The 22657-nt window shown below is 36.6% G+C and overlaps 1 protein-coding gene across 2 annotated transcripts in view; it reads right to left on the bottom strand.

Annotated features, from left to right (window-relative positions):
* Positions 1-22657, bottom strand: part of LOC135172599 (cysteine-rich motor neuron 1 protein) — a 131534-nt gene that overhangs the window by 97740 nt on the left and 11137 nt on the right. For both annotated transcript variants that reach the window (XM_064138752.1, XM_064138751.1), the window contains exons 3-4: positions 14339-14563; positions 9658-9696 (exon numbers count right to left, since the gene is read on the bottom strand). In XM_064138752.1, coding sequence (XP_063994822.1) covers positions 9658-9696; positions 14339-14563 — 264 coding nt within the window. The remainder of the gene's footprint in view (positions 1-9657; positions 9697-14338; positions 14564-22657) is intronic.

Here is a 22657-nt window from a genome sequence, read left to right as displayed (position 1 = left end):
TCGTGTATTTTTATGATTGGAATATACATATATCCAAGGCGTACCTCAATCAGAATATCTGTTATATTTCGAAGAAATCACTTTAGTTTTAAATTAGGGGAACTGAAGAAGTGAGATCATCTTCACAAAATCGTGATTATATTTTCGAAGTGAGGCTCTTGATTTTTAGAGGGGTTGAAAGGTGGAGGTAGAAGGGTGATTTAGAACTGAGGCTGAGGGAGAGTTCCTCTACGAAACATGTCGTTTAAAAAATGGCGCAAATATCTGAGCCCGTCTGAGTATCGGAATTTAAAGAAAATGCGGATTAATTTGGCGAGGATATGGCATACGTTTGAGGATTTCGTAAAATTGGGAATACGTTTGAGGATTTGAGGGATTTCTGGATATGGGAAATGAGGAGATCAGGAGGGCATACAATATATCGGTGATGACGTTAATGTCGAACAAAGTTGGCTAAGTGACTGACAGATTATGAAGTGAGGATTATTACGCGAGCCCAACAACTAGGTTACCGTTGCAACCAGCAGTAAATATAATGTTGAACGAAGTTTACAAATCCCCTAAATAACTCACAAAGTCCTCTTTCCTATTTCGAAAGAATGGGTCACGAGAAATATAAATTCTCACCCAAAAATATTCCATCAGTATTCGACACATATCCAACCGTATTATCAAAAAATACCCCCAGAATCACTGAAAGTCGAAAAACAAAAACGCTTGATAATTCATCCTCCCCGAATCGACCCATAAAAAACTCCTGAAACAAATTCACCCCACACGAAAACTCCTTCAATACCCCTTCTCAATTTCTCCACAAATTTCATTAAAATTTTTGCCGAATGAGGGCGAAGTCATTGAGAAGTTTTCGTTACGTAATTATATTTTAAAGATTTGAAAAACTATTGAACTACTCAGCCAAGTGAAACACCTGAAGACATCCAACGATCTCAAGTGCAGGAAAGATCAAACAGAGGCCTCCGTGAAAGAAGAAATAACGACTGAGGGTAAAATGCTGACCCATCTCAGAAGAGGTAGCACGCTGTCTCTACATCGTAGTTGCAAAAGAGGATACTAAAACGGAAGCAAAGCTGAGTGGAGGGATGAGAGGGTCCTGGCAAGTAGTGTATGAGTGGCCCTACACCCGCAGCGGCACCAGACCGCGCGCCCGCGGTACAAGGTGAAATCGTGGAAGTTTCCTTACCCCCGCCCCCTCTCCCTTGCACCACCCCCTCCCTACCCTACGCCATGGTCGTCCCTCACTCTCAGCAAAACTTGCACAATTTCGAAGTAATGAGGCAACCCCGGCCGTCTTCAATTAATAACACGCTGAGGCTCCTCTGCGTCGCGTGACTTACTGCCTTCTCGCCCAGTTTACCCGCATGCAGCATCTGCTACCATTCAAGATTGGTGGGGGTACACACTTAAGTCGAGCAAAAAAAAAAAAATAAAAAAGACATGAGATATCAGACTGAAGGAAGAAAAAAAAATCGTGAGAAGTTTGTGATGAACTATTGATGGTGCCTTTATGTACTGAGAGAGTTGCCAACACTTCCGAAAATCTCCCCATTAATTGTGGGATTTACGGCATAATTTGGGAAGTTGGAGAACATTGGGTTGGTAAACAAGAAATAGTGCAGGAGATGAAGATTTGAAGCGATGAGAAATCCAACTTCTGTGATTAACTGATTAATTACAAATAAAATGTGGGGTAGAGTGAGTGGACGATTTATTAATTCCAAACGATATTCGTTGTTGACGAATGGTGGAGTTGAGGGTGAGCGAATGAATATTCGTTAGTAATTAGCGAACGGCTCACGTGAAACGGCAAAAGTCTAGATAAACAAGGTTTATTAAATATGGATTGATGTGTGTTAACGAATGTATGTGGAGTGATATCATATAAGTTCTGATTTACAGGCGAAATCCGTTCGTCGCTGAGTTGATGCAGTTTATACATATGTATAGTCTTTGAGATGGTAAATGGAAAATAGCGATTCCAATCAATAGCTGAGTTCGATTATCGTTCACAGCACACGCTTGAGACTAAAAATAAAGTCTCAAATCGGTAGAAAGCAGGGGAAGTTTTTTTGCTTGATTGAATTCCAAAAATGATGCTAAGGTAAAACAACTATTTTCAGGAATGGAGGGTGTACAACCCTCCATTACTGAAAATATTCCCCCGAGACTTACGAATTTATGGTGTAAGGGCAGGGTGAATGAAAAAAGAGAGACATCTTTGGTGAATTTACGGCGGGACTTATTGGACTGATTAAAGTTGTTGAAAATAGTCAGATGGACAGACAGCAGTTTTTCCTTTTCGACTCTTGGTGAAATTTCTTCTTTTTCTATCACCAATAGGTGCAAGAGGGCCACGTGAGATTTTCATAGGGCCGCTCGAGAGACGCGTGAAAATTATCGCTAGTTGTATGGAAGAAAACCGAGGGCGACGCTTTCCATGGAGACGGCGAAGACGACCTCGAGAATACCAATGACTCAGAGACGTCGACCTTTTTCATTTTCGCGAGCTTCCGCATTATGAAAATTGAATTTCCAAATTTCCATTATTTATTGTTGAGTCTGGAGAATGGCCAAAGTTTTCTTGACGGAAATTGGAAATGCTATGGAATAGAAGGAAAACTGGTAGAATACGGTATCAGTTTTCATGGGATTTTTCAGATTCAACTTAATGTCAAAATTTGCATGACTCCCTTAGTTAAATACCGTTTACATTCACAGGAATTTCGAGGACCTCTATGAAGAATATTGTAACGTATTTAATAACCGATGAAGTTTCCAATGATTTATCACAACCTTTTCCGCCAAATCGTGAAACGACAGCTCGCCATTAACACCAAAAGCTCGTTACAAAAGTATCGCCTCTGACAAATCAAAACATTTCATCATAAATTTTGTAAGAAGAATAATACTCTGAGCGAGATTAAAAGCCAAAAAACTGGATAAAAGAAAGCTCATCACTTCTACTGCTGACCTTGCAGATATTTCTCAGAAACTTGATGGATAAGTTTTTTTCCATCGTCAATAGTGGGTAATGAGTCGGATTACGAAGAGCTTCTTGAAGCGAATAAGGGGGTGAGCTCCATTGTATTATTAACATCGGAATTATCGATTACCCATCAACAGTGTTAGACCTTGAAGATTTACCATCTGCCAAGACCCAGCTCGATAATTAGGTTTCGCAAAATGGTTCGATGGTTGTTAGTTGAACCAAATGAGAGTGACGTGATGAGACGCCCTTTTATCTTTTTAATTGTAACACATTCGCTCCGAATATTTACCACCACCGTAGTACTCGTAAAATCCTTCCGAATTCCCTTCTCGCATCTTAACCCGACGAGAATTCCTACACCGACGACACACTGTTCGGAGGAATGCAGCTGAATTCAACCTGTAGACACGGGGGGATGAAGATTGACGCCATTGGCCCACCCCGACACAGTAAGCATCCCTCCCCCGAATACTCAATACCCTATCTCTACCAATACCTCGACGGAAGACAGCAGAGTACGTCCCTGAACTAACCCAGAAGAAGATCCTTTCTGTTCCCTGACAATTGTAAGACCTTAACACGAGACAAACTCACTCCTGTTACAGCCGCCCTGGGTACCACCTCGTGCCACGAAGTAGCTGATAAATCAGGGTAATAAAAGTGGACCAGAACATGGTGGAACTAATACAACAAAGGATGCAGGAGAGCGAGCGTCGAAGGAAGGCCCTCGAACTTCGTACGATTAAAATATAGTGAATGATTGAATAAAAACACGGCTATCTGATCCTACCCGATTCGCATCGATTAATAATTACGGTAAGGTTGAGTATTCATGAGCTTCAGTGGATGAATCGGCCGAAACGAGAGATGAATACTCTGCATGATGTCTATTGGCACTTATTCCAGTTCACCTGCGATCGCTAATGACTTTCCAATGACTGATCTTCCAGAGCAATGGACAGAGGAAGTTTAATTCCAAAATTGGCCACAATTCCCTAGGGTCAGAAGACCCGATGTTCAAAGGGACATATGAAGGGCTACTGCTAAATATCTCTTTGAAGTTTGAACTAATGACGCGTAGTTGAATGACGTAACGGAGTAAGGTTACCAATCAAACCTAGAGTACAGTGAAAATTTCACACGGAGAGGAAAATCCTTGAAAAATTATGCTCCTGTTCGGTAATTATCTGTCAGTCAAAACAGTATTCAGTCAGAATTACGGAACAGTTACGCATTTTTTCATTAAATATTCCATATTTTTCTTGGAATATTTTGGACTTCTCCCTGAAAGTTCACTAAAAAGTGCGTAACTATTCCGTAATTTTTACCGAATACTATTGTTACGTGTCCCCTTCGAATACTCATTCATTTGTCTATGATCTGAACTTGGTCAGAAGAACGATTGTCTTTTGGATAACATTAGTCTTGGTGTGTCTCTCTTCGGAGCTCTTACATGACATCTTAATACTTCTTGTAATTAATAAACCGCCCCAAACATGTACCAACCTGTGTCGTCTTTATTCTTCGCTGGATATAACACTATTATAACTGGGAGATTACAGAACAGGCACGTAATTTTTCCAGAAGAGATTTTCCGGAGATTTTTCTCTCCGTGTAGTTATTAAGTAGGAATCGGTTTGGTTGGGTTTGGATCACTAGACAAGTCGGGTCATATTCTAGATTTGTGGAATAATATTTCCGCGTGTGAAAGTCGTTTTGCTCGCACATGAGAATGTAAATCGTGGAAGCGGAGAGCGAACGCAGGAACTTCCACATGCAGAAATGTCTTTACACAATTCGAGGATATCGCCCACTGAGTATTTTTTCACTCACTATAACTCAACCAAGCAATTGTCACTGTCAATGTCCTTTATTATCCCATTTCTTTTCTATTCCCTCCTATTTTCCTTCCCACAATGCTCACCCGGGCTCTACGCGAAATTGATCCTTTTATTGAATACATATTTTTTTACGGCTTTCAAACCGCTTTGTGGGTCCCGTTTGATACTGTATCCAACCTTCTACCTATAGCTGTGGATTCTATATTGGAACGCAATCGCGCTCTTATATAACAAGAGTATAGGAGGAAGCTACTAACACCCTTGTCGGGACGGGCGTACACTGCAATGAATCGGTTAATTTTAAGCAACGCGAAAAATTGACGTCCCTGCACCGAAAATTTTGGGAAATCCAGAAACTGTTTGCAATAAACTGCGAAAAAAATCGTGTAATGTGCAACAAAAAAACTAAAAAATATGTTTTAGACATAAAAATAAAAAATAAAAAATAAAATAAAAAATAAAATAAAACATAAAAAATAAAAATAAAAATGAAAAATAAAATAAAAAATAAATCATTCTCTTGATCTGTGCGTATTTAGTATCATGGACCTGTGAAGACCATCGATTTTGCAACATTATCTCTCTTCCTGAGACAGTGCATTATCTTGATATTCCAATACCCAACGCCAAACATTACAATGTCAACCAATTAACAAAAGAGATAATAAAGAGTCTGGCTTTTCTTTACTCATTATCGCAGTGACTTCCACAGACAGTCAGTGACGGTCAGATAAGAGTCAACAGGTAGATATATTTTGTCTTCTCTGCGCGCTAAAGCCACCGTCGTTTGCAATAAAATTGTGTACTTGTATTGAATGGAACTCAATAGAAAAAGGGATCGGTCGATGAGCGAGCCGGAGGCTTTTACATCTTTAAGAATTTTGTTCCGGTGGAAAATATCTGAACAAACCTATCCGCTCAGGGCATTCAAGTAGATAATGACAAAATAATATTGCAATATAAGAGAAAAGCCGATAAATCTCACTGAAAATTTGTTTAATATTAATAATCATCATCTCCTTATCTCCGTGAATTTTATATAATTATTACCTCTGTACCAACTTTCGTTTAATTTTTATGGTCAAATAATTATCACGAATTGAATAGAATCTGAAAACTCCCCGCATTAAATTGAAATGAACTGCCGTTAACGATTGTTGGTGAAAAGTTTAACTGGAAGTAAAGCTGCTGGGTATATATGCACTACTTTTCGGAAGGATCAGAATTGTTTTCAAATTTTAGCCGCTGTTCAGTACACCGTGATTGAGGCCTGATTATGTGGGAGAATCATGAGAGAGCAAGAGGACTGAAAATATATGGCGCCCGCAGATGGAGAGTTTATGCATCTGGATGGCGATTGACAACAAAATAGTTATTTAAAAACACATTCTCATTCTCCTTGGAAAATCGCAAAACTAATAAATCCGGAGCGAAAAAAAGCGTTTCTAAATTTCATTTATCAAATTTTAACATCACAGAACTGAATGCTAAAAGCCATTTCAATCCCATGTTCATTCACAGTGAATTTCTTTGCGAAAATTCCCAACGAAGGGAGTTTTTCATAGAAAGAAATCGCCAATGGAACGAAACGATGCTGCAGATAACCACAAAATATTCTATTAAGACGAGTACAGTTTCGACTTTTCTTCGGTACGATACATTGAATAGTTCTAAGAGAAGCAATGAAAAAGAGAACCAGAGAGGGAGAGAGAGAAAAAGCATTTTTTCCCTAAATGTAAGCAAATAGAGAAAAATGAGAATTGAAAAAAACGTAGCAAAATGGAGTAACGAAAAACGGAGAACGGGAAAAAATGACGGATGGTTTCAACCACTCCAATATGAAATGTGAATCTCCTTTTTCGTAGTGGCGTTGAAAGAGAAATACCCGAAAGGGGAAAATATATAAATGCATTGGAGGAAGGCAAAAGAGGTACCAGTGAAAGACGTGCAGGATCTCCCGCTTTTTTTTTTTCAATGCGTGTCGGGTGGTTTTTTCCCCCACACAGGCTTTTTCAATGCCTTCTATTCCACCCACTGTGAGTTTCGTCATTAATCAACATCTTTTTTTCTATCCAATCTCCGTTATACCACGAGACTTTCATCGTGCATGCATTTGGATAGTTGGGTTTTCTTCTGAATTGAATGTACGTCCTAAAGAAATATTCTCCGGGATCTCGCCTCAAAGGATAGACACTTATACCAGAGCCGAGAATAAATGAGGGACCTAAAAAAATGAGCATTTTTCATGGAGACTTTTTTGGAAAATCTACTTTTCTTCATAAAAAAAGTTTTCATACAAATTTCGCGATATTCGTAAATTCTAAAATATTTATCAGACAAGAAGGTTCAAGATACGTTAATATAGTATGTAGTTAATATGAGATAATTAGTGTAATCTATTTCAATTATCGTTACATATATTGAAGAAATGTCATATCATACTTTGACATCTTTTATTCCACCAAATATCGCGTAATTTATCTTGTAACTCAGAACGCAATCCCTACACTGGTTGAAACATCCTGCTTTCCTCCTTTGCTGTGCAATCTACCACCGTTTACAACTTTCATTTCATTTCAAAACGTAATGCATATTCATTCCAATTCATGGAAAATTCATTTATAGTGAATTTCACAAAGCTGTAACCCAGTTCGTGACTTTTCCCGCAATTCTATGATGTGAGGCTTCCTCGGATTTAAATAAAGAATAATCATTCCTTGCTTATCCGCACAAGATTGATTAACTTGAGTTATTTCTCGTTTGGTATCGATACTGACATCGCATTTCAGATTGATACGATATGGAACTGCGATATTTTCCGGATGACGCGGCGTTCTAGGGTATCGCTGAACGACGCACTTCGTCAATGAATAACTTTGCCTCGATTCATTAATTACATTCGAATTTCGCACAAACAAAAACAATATTCCAATCAACGCACGATTGTCGCAGTTAATACTTTTCGACCTCTCGTGCATAAAGAGAAAAAAATGATGCAGAAGAGGATAGTTCTCACATCATGATGATAAAAAAAAACTGTTAAGGTTTCCAACAAGGTATTCGATCCAGAGCTGATCCCTGAAGAAAGGAAGATTAATGGTTTGAAAAAACAATGCCGAAGAACAATGTATGAAAAGCAATGGGAAGAATGAGTTTCATGCTGACCTGATTTTTCAATCAATGAGCAAGATATTACTCCGGTAGAAAAATATCTGTCTTCACATATCGTTCAGAGATCTTCCAAAGATTATTCCGAAGCCTTTTATTGAGCCAAAAAAATCTCCAGCAGATAAATTCATATTTTTTCTCTTTCCCGATTTATTCAAATGATCAGACTGATAATTTTTTTAATTTTTAATTGCGACTTCGTGGAAATTGCGGATTATAGTTTCAAAAGCAAATTTTTGCTATGGATCACGTAACTGACGTGAAATACGCTAAATTGAAGCTTTTTATATCCTCCCTGCTGAATACAGGATATATCTTCCATTTCGCTAGCATGAGTGTAGGGAGAACGAATCAGTTACTCGTAATACATCAATTACGAGCCAAAGCGACGATCAATCAATATATAATCTCCTGAGTTGCCATGTATGAGGCGTTGGAGACTATTTGGGGAACCGATTCTGAGGAAATATCGATTTTTCATCTCTGCCACGAAATTGACCATTTTTCACACATTGGATAATTCATAGTAATTCCAAAATTGCCAGCAGAAATTTGAAAATGCAAATTTCATTGAATCTCTCCACGAATCAGTAATTAAAAATTCATTTTTATCATCTTTGGCAATATTTTCGGGTGTTACCTACAAAAGGTCAAATTAGCCCGTTTATATTGGTGAAAATTACGAGGGGAAATAATCCAATAAACACCCCATGAGCTTCAAAATTAATCAAATATTCCCTCAAGCTTTCTGGGAAATAAATGATCGTGCCAAGTTTTGCGGAAAAATCACTCGTGCAAGTGCTCCGAATTTTTGAACATAGAGAACTTGACACGCACATTTATTTTCAATGAAGCTATTGGGAATTCGATAATTTTTAAGTTTTCGGGGTATCACTAGTGAAATGCAAATATCTAGAAAGTTTATCACGTCTTGCTAAGGTTCATATATATTCTCCGAAATTTGTCACTGTATTAATCGATCGTATAACCAATATAGCTTCTATTTTCAACGTTTGAGACATTAGGCGGGCTTGTTAATTCTGCTTCGTATCGACTTGCGCTCGTTAAATTTTTCCATAACTTTGCACAAAGCAAAAGTGAAAGCCCGATGCGAAAAGTATAAGTATCGTGTTACAAAGGAAACAGATAATGAACGGTATTCGATAGAATGAGAGAACTTCGAGGAGATTCCGAGAAAAATGAGCAAATGACCTTGAGTGTTTATATGGTCTTATAGACAACTACGATCTCTAAAAATTCAGTGACTTTCGTATAATTTTCCTTTGATGGTATGTAAAGCTTGAAATCAACTATTTTGTACTTCACTTGTAAATCGTCGCTGTAACCCGACTCTTCACTTATTTTATTAAATGAGAATTGAATCCTTTTGCCGATGTGAAATGGCTAAATTGATTACTTCTAAGGCATGAGGACTTATTGAAAACTAAAGCAACGGTCAAATCACGTGAACATCAAAAGATTCTCAATTGCTATTTCCAGTCCTTCAGTACTTCTCCTGAACTTCAATGCAACTGAATACTTCACCGAGTTTGTAGGTCGAAAAATTAATTAAGACTCATTTAATTAAATACTGTAATTATAAGTTGTTAATGACCAGACCAGAAACTGTTGAAAACTTACCCTCCATGGAATATGAGTCGGACGCACTGATGAGGTTATCTGGAAAACAGAAACAAAATCTGTTATCACTAATGAAGTTTCCTCAAAGTAGGACTTCTTCTACTTCCCACTATTTCCCTCATTCTTTAGCATCTGAATATCTTTTCCGCGATATTTTCGAAGCAAGAAATTGTGAATTCTGAAACCATTGAATATGCGAATACCGACGATCAAAGATTATCTTAGATAAAGCTCTTTTCTCATGACTTGAAAATTTATTGTTAGGTCAACTTTTCGGTCACGTCTGGCCTTCTCGAGGTCTAATTTTTATCGGAAAGTTCATTTCATGCAGTATCAAAGAACAATGTATAGTAATAAACCCAGAGCAAGCATTGAACACCCGAAGATATAAGCTCCACCACACACACAAGCTTCGAACATCGTGGTATCAAAAATGCTGAAACAGGTTCCACGATCCGCGGTGTCATAAAAGTAAAAAATGATTGGGTTTGAAACGTGAGTGGCATGCATAGTTGCTGCTTTTCCATGTATTTCGAAGCTTTGACAGGATTTTTGAAAATGACTTTTGAAAATGCTTTGTAAGTTGACTGTTTTCAGAACTCATTCTCAACAAATCTGTGCAGATCTGCGATCCTCTCTCCATGTCTCGTAACTGCATGAAAATGCAATAAAAATTCACTACCATCAAGACAAAGAGGGAATAGGATTCAATAAATATGACGTGGAAGTTCCGTAATTAATAGGCGACGGTAAAGGTTCGATAAAAATTACGGTGGGATAAATAAAAGGTACGGAACACCTCGTAAATAACATCCAGCGGGTTACCTAATTCTACAAATTATATAATTCAGTGAGAATTCGCAAGAGTGCATTAGTTTTATGTATGGTAGGTCCTCCGCATGGCGCACTATAACGGTAGATTTCTACTGGAAAGTAGAGGATGTCTGAAAGACGGAATTTTCCACTACGTGGCCTGTCTCAATTTCCGATAAAGAGTACTTTATCCGCATACGATTTTACATCCGCATGAAAGGGTGTCACTTTGTCAATTCCATCTTCGAAGATCTTCATTTTAATACTTCACCACCTGGATCGAATTTGCCAACCCAACGGACGCCGCCAATATTTCCCTCACTATGGATTTGCCAATTCTCGATTTATCCAGCCTCGGTTATAACGCGGTACACTATGGATTGGTGGGATATTAATTCGTTGGTTATGGGGGAGGGGACTGTTGAAAAGAAATTGAAATAATTTTAAAAGTGATACACAATTAATTTTCTCCGTGCAACTAAATTTGATTATTCTTGTGAATTTAATTATAAACAGTAAAAATAAGGGGAGTGATAATTTTTAAAAATATGACATGTATCGATCTCGCGCAGCCTGGTTAGATGCGCGATGCGTACATCCTGTCTGATACAGAAAATGTTCAATAAACGAAATAAATTTAATAAACATGAGAAAGTGATTGATCAAATTCACAATTCAAGTAAAAAATAATCAACAAAATAATGGTGTCATTATTTTGTTGAGCATTTCCAATTTCTGTGCACTGTTATAACCCACCTTTTGACTGTAGTCTATTTATACCCCTTCATGAAAAATAAGAATAGATAATGAGATAAATCAAAATCCAGGGCATTCAAAATTACGGGGCTGAAAAACTCAATTTTTCTTCTACAATACGGTGAAATTATCTACCTCCTCCAATGAAGCAAAACATTATAAGAAAGCGGAAGAGCACGCCCCATATTCTGAATCAGGAGTACGAAGTTTGAGTTTTCAAATCAGCATGAATAAGTGAAAATACAATTGTATATGTAATATTCCACAGTGCACTGAAATCTGTGTAGACTTGGAATGTTGGAGCCGGGCGTAAGCTGTCTACACCGTACAGGATTCTTGGTCGATTAAACTTTTCCAGGTAAATCGAATTTAACTTTTCCGCAAATGGGATAAACTACTCCTGTTGCGTTGTTGCGCGGGTGAGATAACCTTGTTAAACCCTGAACACGAGAACGCCTTTACAACTAGTAGTTCACGTAGGGCGCACACGAATACACACGAACGAAACGCATAAACTCTTGTATATGTATGCATATTTATGTGAAGCAAGGAGACACGTTTCTTGGAATTCATAATCATCCGTGGACGGATTATCGTGATGTGGAACGATCGTACGTTGATATAAGGAGACAAATATTCGATAAAACGTACCAGAAAAGAATTGTAAAAAATACATCTCCAAACGTTATGGATATCAAAGTCAAATTTCGTGAAACGAAGACAAGTCCAATTTACTGAAAATTGTATGTGTGTGTGTGTGTGTGTCACGTATAATTTTTTCGAATATATTATTTCACAACAATTTATTCAACATTTCACAATTATACCGATCTAAGAACAAATAAGAGAACGTTTTCTTTTTTTCTAAAATCTTTGCTTTTGGTTTTCGTACCCTATTACTTCAGATTGAGATTAATATCGATCGATTCACGTGCGTGACTAGACAAATGTCGTGGTCAATATACTGGGATAAATCTTGTAAGCTACAAACTTGCTATCGTATTACCGTCACGTTCTCTCGTTCCCCAGCTGTTGTCCCGTGAGCGGAGATACATTTTTTTCTTTCGACATTTATTTTTCTCTCTATTCTTAACAATCGAATATACCATTTGTGACATTCACGATCTCCTACTTCTTCGATCTGGTGATGCATCCGACCGAAATAATAATGGAGAAGAGCCAATGCTACTCGTGAGAAAAAGAATCACTTCCGGTCAGCAAAATTCTTATTCAACCAGTGAAGCGAACAGTAATTGTTGACTTGTTGGATTGGATCAGTTGTTAAGAGCAGCAGTATTGGGCAACAGAATGATGTTAACCAAATTACTTCACTCATATAATTTCTCTTCGTTGCTTTTATAATTGTATATATTCGTGGTAAATCAATAGTAGTGACGCAAAACGTTCTGCAAAATTGTTGAATCGACTGTCATCGTTTTTCCGAAATTCAGTTATTCTAGAGTATAGAGTATAGAGTTTAAAATAGTAGAAAGTAAACAAAGGAACAAAGGAACAAAAGAATAAAATCCGAAATTTTATTTTACTAACGCCGCAAGCGTTCGGGCTGTTGATGTCCCTTTGATTGTACCCTTTTTCCTATAAAATTCAATATTCCTTTTTTGAAATGCTTCAAGGGATATAATATTCCAATTTTTCAGTCGTTAATTTTTCGTACTGCAATTAAGGTCTTGTTTCCAGACTAATTGTAATGCATACTCAATAAAAAAATCCCAATTATAGTTGATTTTTTTTTCAACCGTAATTCAAAGAGTAAATTTCTGGAATTCAATGGTTGTGGATATTATAAAATTGACAGCCAAATGAGGATTTTAATTATCAGGATTTTTAGTTGGTTTTTATGAAATATTAGGTCTGAGGTTTTTTGAAATCATAAAAGGATATCAACGTCGCGATCGCGGCGACGATAATATATATTATACACATATATTGACGGCGCCTTCTGCGGAGCCCGTTTGTGACGAGTATAGGTATAGATTGTACGTACAGATAACATAGAACGCCAACAAAAAACATTACCCTCCTTTTTTTTATTATTAAAGAACGATATGACGATATATTTGGTGCATAAAGACAATTATTTACTGAGACGAGTAATTCTTCAAATGCATTAACTGCTTGTTAAATAAACGAATTGCCGGCTTGTTCCTAAATTTTATCACCCACATGATGAATTGAAAATTAGAAAAATTCCAAAATTCAAATTGAATATAATTTTTCCATAAGTTCACGAGCACAGTAAAGCATTTAAATTTGAAGACTTATCAGCTTGTGACGTTACTCAAGAGCGACGCCAAAGACGTGACTTCCACAGAATCCCTGAACTACCCGCATATAAATTTTATACACTGACAGACAGATATAATTCTTCCAAAACTTAAAATGGGGTTTCGAAAGAGAACGAGGATTTCGTTATGCGAAAAGAATTATATTTTAACGAATTATATTAGCAGAATTCTATTTTTGTCTCAGTGCAATGAGAAATGCACGAATTTCAATAAATTGACAACTATACTTGTTTCACTAAACTAACTTTCATTCACCAGTGAGTATATTCAAATGATTAATGGTAGAAATTTCGTGTGGTTCAATAATGAAAACCCTAGCAGTTATCGGCTCCAGCCATTTTGCGATAAGGGAATATTTCGAGATATTTCGTCAACCCAAATTCGTTCTAGAAACTTCAACTTCTCAGACTTCTACTATTACTCTTGCATAGGGATCGATTTTCATGGTACTCCAGTTAACGAAATATTACTGTCTTTAACTGACACGTACTCATGTGCTTCCATTAAAAGTACATAAATAATAAATGACTTAAAAATATATAATTCTTGTCCTTCTAATTCTCGCGGAATTATTTTTTTTAGAAAACGGTCTCTCAATTCCTTCTAATTTTGCTGTTTTTCTCCAAGAACTCAAGCTCTACTCATTAGACTTCATTTTAACAGGCGCTAGGAATTATCATTCCTTTACCACCTTTAAGAATATTTTTCATGATATTTTTAAATCTATATGCGAAATTCAGACGTCCCTTTGCGCTATCTCATATCTATTCCAACAATCAACAAAATAATATTAACTTATTACTCACCGTATGCAGTCTTGGCGGCAAGATTAAGCTTGCACTCATGCCTAGTTTTAAATGTATAAGGATGTGCTTCATCAGGACACCATGGTACTGAAGGACCGCACACGCATTTCCCATTGTTTTCCCTCTTTCCACTTTCACTTGACGTTCCCTCGCCAATTAAATTGCACCCTGCTCCTGACATTTTCCGCCCATGTGGACAATGTCGTCGCCATCTGCCAGGTATCTCTGGAAAAATCCATCAAAAAAAATCCAATGTGACATTGAGTTTCACTGTTTGTGACATTTAATCCTTGAAACTAGAACAGCATATGCAGTCGGTAAAAAATAATATAAAATGCATTATTGAGAGGAAATATACTCCTGATATGTACCTTCACGTTCCACTTTCCACGAGTATATAAAATGATCGGATTTCAACGAGCCACTGGTATTAGAGCAAGGGGGGTTGGATGTTGAGGAGGAGGCGGAAGGGTGATGTCGCTCTCCTGCGTGAAACTTAATGCGGAAACGGATTTCGTTGCCGAGTGAATACAGCGGAAAATCTGGCTTTAGGATGCATTCAAGATTAAAGTGGAATGAGGACCAAAATGATTCTTTGCATTCTCACATCATTCCGTATAAGCACAATCTTACAGTATGTCGAGTCCTTTCGCATTAACATTTCCTAGTTTTCCGGGCCGCATGGATTAAAGGACGTTTTTCCTTTCCTTTTCAATTGGCCTCATTTTTCCACTAATGCTTTAGCGTCGAGATATTCCATTGCATTTTGATTGCTTGTATTATAAATCCAATTCGACGTATTGAGCAAACACATTTCAATCCGAAAATTGATCTATTTCAAGGACGAATGCTCTACTGTTGGATTTTTTTTGCAATTAATATATAAACAAGTTGTTATTGACTCCTCTTCCTTCTTGATACGAGTACATTTTTTACGCATGATAATAACTAGCCTCATCAACTTCATACCAATAACAATTTTGCGAACTATAAGTGCAGAAATATGGCCACTGAAAGAGTGTTCAAAAATATTTGAGGATATTTTTCGTTATTATCGCAAATCGATAGTAATATTGGATGCTAGGTTCCACTAGCTGGCAATCGAGCCCAGTGATTGCAACCCATTCTCTCGTACATTTTCTTATAGCCCTCGTTAACGTTACGCTCGTTTAGACTTCGACCCTATTGAGGGCGCATTTCAAAACGTTTTTTTTCTTTACTTTTCTGGCTTGTAACATGATTTCTCCCGCTATCGAATTTCCATCGTTAATTATGGGGACATGCTCGGTAATTTTACCTTACCAATAATTATATTTATGACAACATTATTAATAGCAGAATTGGAAAATGCTCTCATTCTACACCGATAATGATGATGTAATTTAGTTAATTGTGTCGGAACTGACGGAGCCAAAGTATTCGCCTTCTAACGTGGAGAAAAACATAAATAAGGAAAGGATACTATTTTTATCTTTTTGTCTTTGTCAATATACGGGAAATGACAGTTTATGATACAATAATCACCGGCTCGTGGCTATTTGAATATTACCACGACATATGACCTACTAATTAAATTTGATAAAATTTAGAATGTTGAATTTAATTTCAATGTTTAATTGGCTGATTAAGTTGGTTCCATTGTTAATTATGTTATGTGCAATATTATGGGAATATCATAAACTATTCTGACATTCTGTGGAGCTATAATTATTATGACTAATTGAAAAATTCCCGGCAAATGATTTGTCACAGTAAATTACGTGAATATTTACGCAATTTTGAGTAAATATGTCCCCTCATATGTGGGATATCTCGTTCAATGTAATGTTGACATAATTAGTCGAGCCATTGAACCATTGCGAAAAATCTCATTTTTCACCGTAAAAAACTAAAAAATTTAAAAACTCCGGATTTTGTATTTTGCAACGTTTTTCAGATGCACGAAAAATGTAGACGGAAGCAGGCACACTTTTTCGTCCTTACGTTGCAGTGTAAATAGAGCACGATATTGAGGCTACGCGAGAGCCATTATAGGACACGTGCTGCGAAAAAAAGCCCACATATTTGCTGTTAATTTTTTTCCGAGTCGTTATCACGCGACGTTCTGTGTAAATAAATCAATAAAAGGAGGTAGCCATTTCTGCGTTGCTAAGGTATAAAATGAGGTTGACCTAGGGTCAAAATGTTGGCTTCTTTAGGAAGTGTCTCGCTAAGTTTCAGGAATAATGAAAAGACTGAAAAAAAGTCTGAAAATCGTGAATACAAATTTTTTTCAGCTGGAAATTATCGGAAAAAAATGCTAATGTCGTGGCAACAATAACAAGACTACTTGCAATAAGGAGCCATTTTTTACTTATTTGGATTTGTCATGGGGGTTATCTACATATAGGCGCAGTTTAGATATCATCTCATGTCAATTTTGCTCGTTCTTGTGTCACGAATATTGCAGACAAATTCCAACCAGATTTGACCATCAGTAATCATATTGGAACTTTGGAAATGGGAAATTGGTTTTTGAGGTTTTGGAAAACAGAGTGGTCAGTTTCATCAGATACGGTTATATCCATATACATATGCATTTATACTGTGGTAGGTACTGGAAAAGATAGGTTAGAGTGTGATGGGGGATGCATCGCGGTGGCAGTGCAAATAGCCACTCTATAAAATTCCTCCCATATTTGATAGTTCGGTAAAACTCAATAATATTTTTTAACAAGTGACTAAAAGGCTTTTCTCACTGATTAAAAGTTAATTATAAAAATTATCCTCATGTCATTGAATTTCTTCGTCACTGGAAAAATAACCTCTTGTGAATTCAAATGTCATTCACACTTTTTCGTTGATAGGAAGCGAAACACATGACAAATTAACGTGACAGCACTAGTTGAAGAGTTAAATTATTAAATGCAAAGAATTATAGACAGCCAACAACAAAAATTTTCTATTAACCTCTGTGACAATTGGACGAAGGGCTTTAAAATCCCGGAATGAAAAGTGACAGGCTGCCATAACAAATTTGAAATTTAACTAGCGCGTCAATGTTTTGATCTCCGAAGGTCTATGACTTTAAGGTGCTCAATTCTAATTGGAGGAAAATGAGGAGAAGTAAGGTGTCGCTTTATGTTGCACAGCATTCTTAAACTTATTGCAAAATTTTGTAGACTTTTTTTTACTAGTAAAATGACGCACCGATAGTGAGAGAAATTCTTGCCGGGTTGCAATTGATGAAGTCGTAAACCGTAGGAAAATTTTGAAGAAATTATTGTTAGTACCACGGCTGCGTAGAATTAAGCTGTAAACTGGTGAAGGGAAATATTTGACTAAATTGTTTTTTTGCAGGGGACCGGGGACGATGATATATTTCATGAGAGCGGGCTTTCTCAATTGTGTCGAGGGAGAGAAGAACTAAAAATTTTAGACGGTCTTTCCTTTGATATTTTGCTGAGAATATTATCAAGGACAAAGGAGAATTAAGGCTTTCCTTTTTTACGGGGAATGCTTCTGATACAAAAGGAAAATTGCTTTTTTTATGCAGCTCAAACACCTGAAAATACCACGATCAATTTTTTTTTTCAACTGAAATATTGGATAAAATATTCTTTCCACTTTTTTTTCACGTCTAAGCATTCCCCTTTTCAGTAAAAATAGTAATAAACATTATTTTCAATTAATCTCAGTGGAAATTCGCAGTAAATTTTGCGATAGTTCCCCATATCCGTTGCATTTCCGAATGTGGACTAAAAGTGATCTCTGTTTTTTTTTGTGCTTACCGCCACTCAATTGACAGTGATAAAGTGCCATCGAAGCCACTGAAAGCTCGAGTTCGATTTCGGGCACTTTGCTAATGTCTTTCCATTTAACTGCAACTTTCAGAATAACTTTTTTCACTCTTAACGAGGTTAATGCATGCTTTTCCCATTTTCTCTAGCGAATGGGATCATCAAAGTCTCAGGATTATTTTTTTCTGTTTGGATTCTCATCACCTGAGCGATCACACGCAGAGAAATATTCAGGGGAACCTATAAAACTCTCAGTTCACGCTCCGAGTCAGAAATCGACCCGTACAATTTACGAAAGATACGACGCTAATTTCGAAATGATAAATAAATTATTTCAAATATTTCCGTAAAATTTCTGTAAAACATTTCACCCCAACGAGCCACTGATTATCGGCCCGCAATTTCCCCGAAATTAGAATGTTTTGTGTGTGTAGGAACGAATATAACTGTCTTTTGTCCTCTTTCATTGCAATTATGTAAAAGGGAAATGAGAAAAAGTTTTATTCAAATATACGCCCAGAATGCCTCATTTCAGCTTCAACGTTTCCGCTTATTGACTTCATCAAGAAAAACCTTTGAAATAAAAGTATAATTCCTGAAAGTGATCATTTGAAAAAATAAATAAAAAAACAGCATTAAATTGCATTCCTAGAACGTAAATTCGTAATGGAAAACTCCATTTCAACAATTCATAATGTTTTCCACGAAAACTTTAAAACATTCCGCACCCCAAAGTTTTTCATCCTCATACCTTTTTTTTTTTCATTTGTACCACATGCAAGGACAAGAGAATGGAATTTTTAATTTATCCAGAAATGTTAGAGGGTTATAAATACCCGTAGGTATACACAGAATAACAGTGGAAGGATTTAAAGTGCATTTAAAATCTCGCCAACGCTTGTCATACGAAATTCAATTCGGGTAACCGTTATGCAAACGAAGGTTTGGGTACCGTTCACCAACAGTGTCCGTCCACTCGTAATCAACCGATAAAAATGGAAATGTATGATTACCTACCCAAAGCCGATGTTCGAATTTTCAATGTCTCTTTTAAACATTCCAATGTCATTTAGTGGTTCAATTTTAATGGATCTAGTGATGGCAATTAATTATAAATGACTGACAGTTGTTCATTGACAAATAGAAAATATTTTTCATCCCATGAATTTGTAAAAGTGCATCATATAAAAAAGATTTTTTATGTGATGCACTTTTATAAATAATAATAAGTGGCACTTATAAAAAATATTTTTTATATGATGCAAATATTTTTTATAATTCATCCCTCTGGGAGTACCTCAAATATCGTCAACTAGACGTCTTCTTCCATCTGAGATTGATGGAATCTGGAGTCTGCACTAAGTCCCATAAATCCTCGAACTTGGACCCTAAGGCTATTGAGGTAAATTGAAGCTACAGGACATCTTGCACCCCGAACAGACGTGTGAGTGGTGAGATTTTTTTTTTTGCGGAGGGACAGGGTCATGACGGAGATCCAGCAACAAAACCCCACTGACTTGAGATCAGTAAATCAGCTAATGCACTCATCTTAGCCACCAGCGTCAGAGAATTATCTATAATACCATGACGCTATTCCAATTACAATTTAAATTATAGTATTGATGGACTAATTATATTATTCGACCCGATGATGACGGCCATCAATGATCGGACTGCGGGACTCAATCGTATTATTTACCCCGCGATTGATCCCCCATTGACATCTGTAATAACGTGGTGGATCCCCCTGTTCACGGGGTGAAAGTGTGTTGGTGTCTCCCACGTCTGTCAAAGTTCTGTAAAACACATTCTGCAATGAACGTGTCGCAGTATTAACTGGATGCTTTCAGATATGGAAAACAATCATTCAATACTGTTTCTATCACGCTGACAAATGTGAGCCTAGAGTCAGATTCGCGTCTCGTTAATCATGAAATCTCCATTAGACGCCTTCAACTTATTAATAATTAGAAATGCACCTAAAGGGACTGTCTATTAATTCAACACCTAGTGTGATTAAATTGATTATGCTCTTGATAAAAATGGGTAAGAGAATCACTAATAACATTCAAACATTAATTTCGTAATTTTGTCATGCCTGACATTTTGAAATTAAATTACTGTATTTTACATTCAAACACAGTATTGAATTCTCATTACAATGAAGCTTTTTAGTTATGATATGCTTCAGTGCAAAAAATTGAATACAAAATGCATTATATACCGAGTTAGTGCTTCAAGATCGAGGCCGAATCCTGGACATTTGTCGGCAGACGCTGTAAAAAGCGAGGCTTATGTCTACGTTAGTTCTACCGTCACTCTCCCTCTCTCTCTTTCTCTGTCTCTCTTCCCCTCGTGGATTTTTCTCTTGCCATTTTATAAGCTATTCATCCCTCGCCTCGCTTCAAGATCTAAGATGTGAAATCGTTTTTCTTAGATTGTCTCAATTCCCATTCCTCTTTCTCAACTCTTCTTACCCCACAAATCCCTTCATTTCGCCGACCCTTTGTAACATCAATCACCACTTTAAGGAGCTCGGGTATTCATTCTCCGTTGGCTAGGAACGGAAATTCTCCTTGCGATCAGTTTTTAAAGACTGCACCGTTAAAAAACTACTCTCGATATTCGCAAAAAACCTTCAACTTTTTACCAATCATTCGTTGACACAAAATTTTCGTGTATTTTGTTATCGGAAAAGTACGTCAGAAGTCACTTGAATTTCAGCTTCAAAAAATTTATCTTCCAATGGTTATGAGCTTTCAAATCGATATTAAATTCTGACTGAGTTCATCTGAATTTTTTTATTCCTCTTCTATCCCTCCGATTTAATAGGGGAAATGGGGGCAAAATTAAACTACGTGATACCTGCTTTTTTCCAATCTCATTTTTCTCGCTTCTCCCCTATGTTTAGTTTGAAGGTGGGTTGTAATTTTTTTGCTGAGTTGTGATTTCCAAGTCTGACAATCGGGAAAGCATTTGATTGAAGTCCTGAGGGGATGACATTCGTGTTGAATACAATAATAAGAGAAATTGAATACATTCAGAATATCATTGCTATTCCATCAAGGGGCGGACAAAAGATCAATAACCATCTATTATAAAAGAAATGTGTGCTGGTTACTAAAATTAAGGGTGTACCCGGATAAGTCTGATAAATCTCCCTGCAGTGGATCTCTGTAAACTGAGAAAAAAAAATTGTTTTGCCAAAAGCCAATTTATTTCAGAGATGTTTTTATTTTTTTTGAATATCTTGAATTGATATATTTTTGATAGCTTGAAATATGTTCATTATACTGTTCTAGAATATGATAATATTAGTTATAACGGTGAGTTAACACCTTTAATAATTAATAACATGAAAAAATTCATCAAAATTTGTCACTGTAGAAAAAGAAAAATAGAACAATCACTAAGGGAGTTCATTTAACGGTCTGTGAAACAGTCATCCTCAAGAGTATTCAAATTATCATAATTAAAATTTAATTAGGAGCCTGAGAATGGCTTCATCAAGGTAATGAAATTTTCCAAAAATAAATACTTCCCGCAAGTAACCAAATATTTGGCGAAAATAATTTTTTCCTGAGTGCATCCACTTCATCAATTAATGGATCCAGAAAATATGAAAATAGAATAATTGATCATTAACTAATGATCACATAATAATTAATTGCTTCATCAGCGACACTTTATAAGACACGGAAATAATGTTATGGAGGTTGAAAAGTCAATAACTTGATCAACACTTCTGCCTCAGTGTGGAGTCTCGGTCCATTTCTTATTCACAGATATTGAATTTCTCGTACTCTATTTGCGCTCTGTCATTGAAAAGCCAATTACTAGGTCAATAATTCTGGCTCTTCTCCAGCGAGCGAAAAAAAACACTTGTAATTATTGAAGAGCATATTCAATTATTCACGTGCACACAGAAACTTGAACAGACACAACTAGAACGGCTCATCCAGATGAGACGTTATTTCAGCATTGGAGAGAACCAAAATTGACAATTCGGAACAAATCCACCTCATCCGTGAAAATAATGATGAAACTGTGCAACAAAGTTTAATATTTTCGAAAGGTCATTCTCACTCTATTCGATCGGAGTTAGCAAACATGTGTCTATGTGCCTGCTCCAGATTAGAAAATATCAGAACATATAATTATCAGAATGAATTTAATTGAGGAGGAGAAATGTCAAACGTTCACCGTTCATAAATCACAGCGGTTCCTGAGTTTAGTACGACTCCTACGAGTTAAAGACAAATGTGATATGGAAAATGTCAAAGTGGATCGCAAATTGTTATTGCAAATTACGTGGGATGCTAGCAAGTTCGACAGGCAGCAGAGAATAATTGTAAAGACAGAGAAATGCGATGAAAGAATAAAATTAATATGTATAACTTTAAGGAAATAAAAAAATACTGGAAAACCCATGAGATGAATCTAGCAATGGGTAAATCATCTGCCTCATTTAGAAACAAAGAAAATTCAAAAACTGGATGTCCAATATGGTTCCAACGATATTAGATTTTCTGGAAACCCC

This window comes from Diachasmimorpha longicaudata, chromosome 2, assembly GCF_034640455.1.
Source record: "Diachasmimorpha longicaudata isolate KC_UGA_2023 chromosome 2, iyDiaLong2, whole genome shotgun sequence".
Classification (NCBI taxonomy): domain Eukaryota; kingdom Metazoa; phylum Arthropoda; class Insecta; order Hymenoptera; family Braconidae; genus Diachasmimorpha; species Diachasmimorpha longicaudata.
This window is presented reverse-complemented; position numbering and strand designations above follow the sequence as displayed.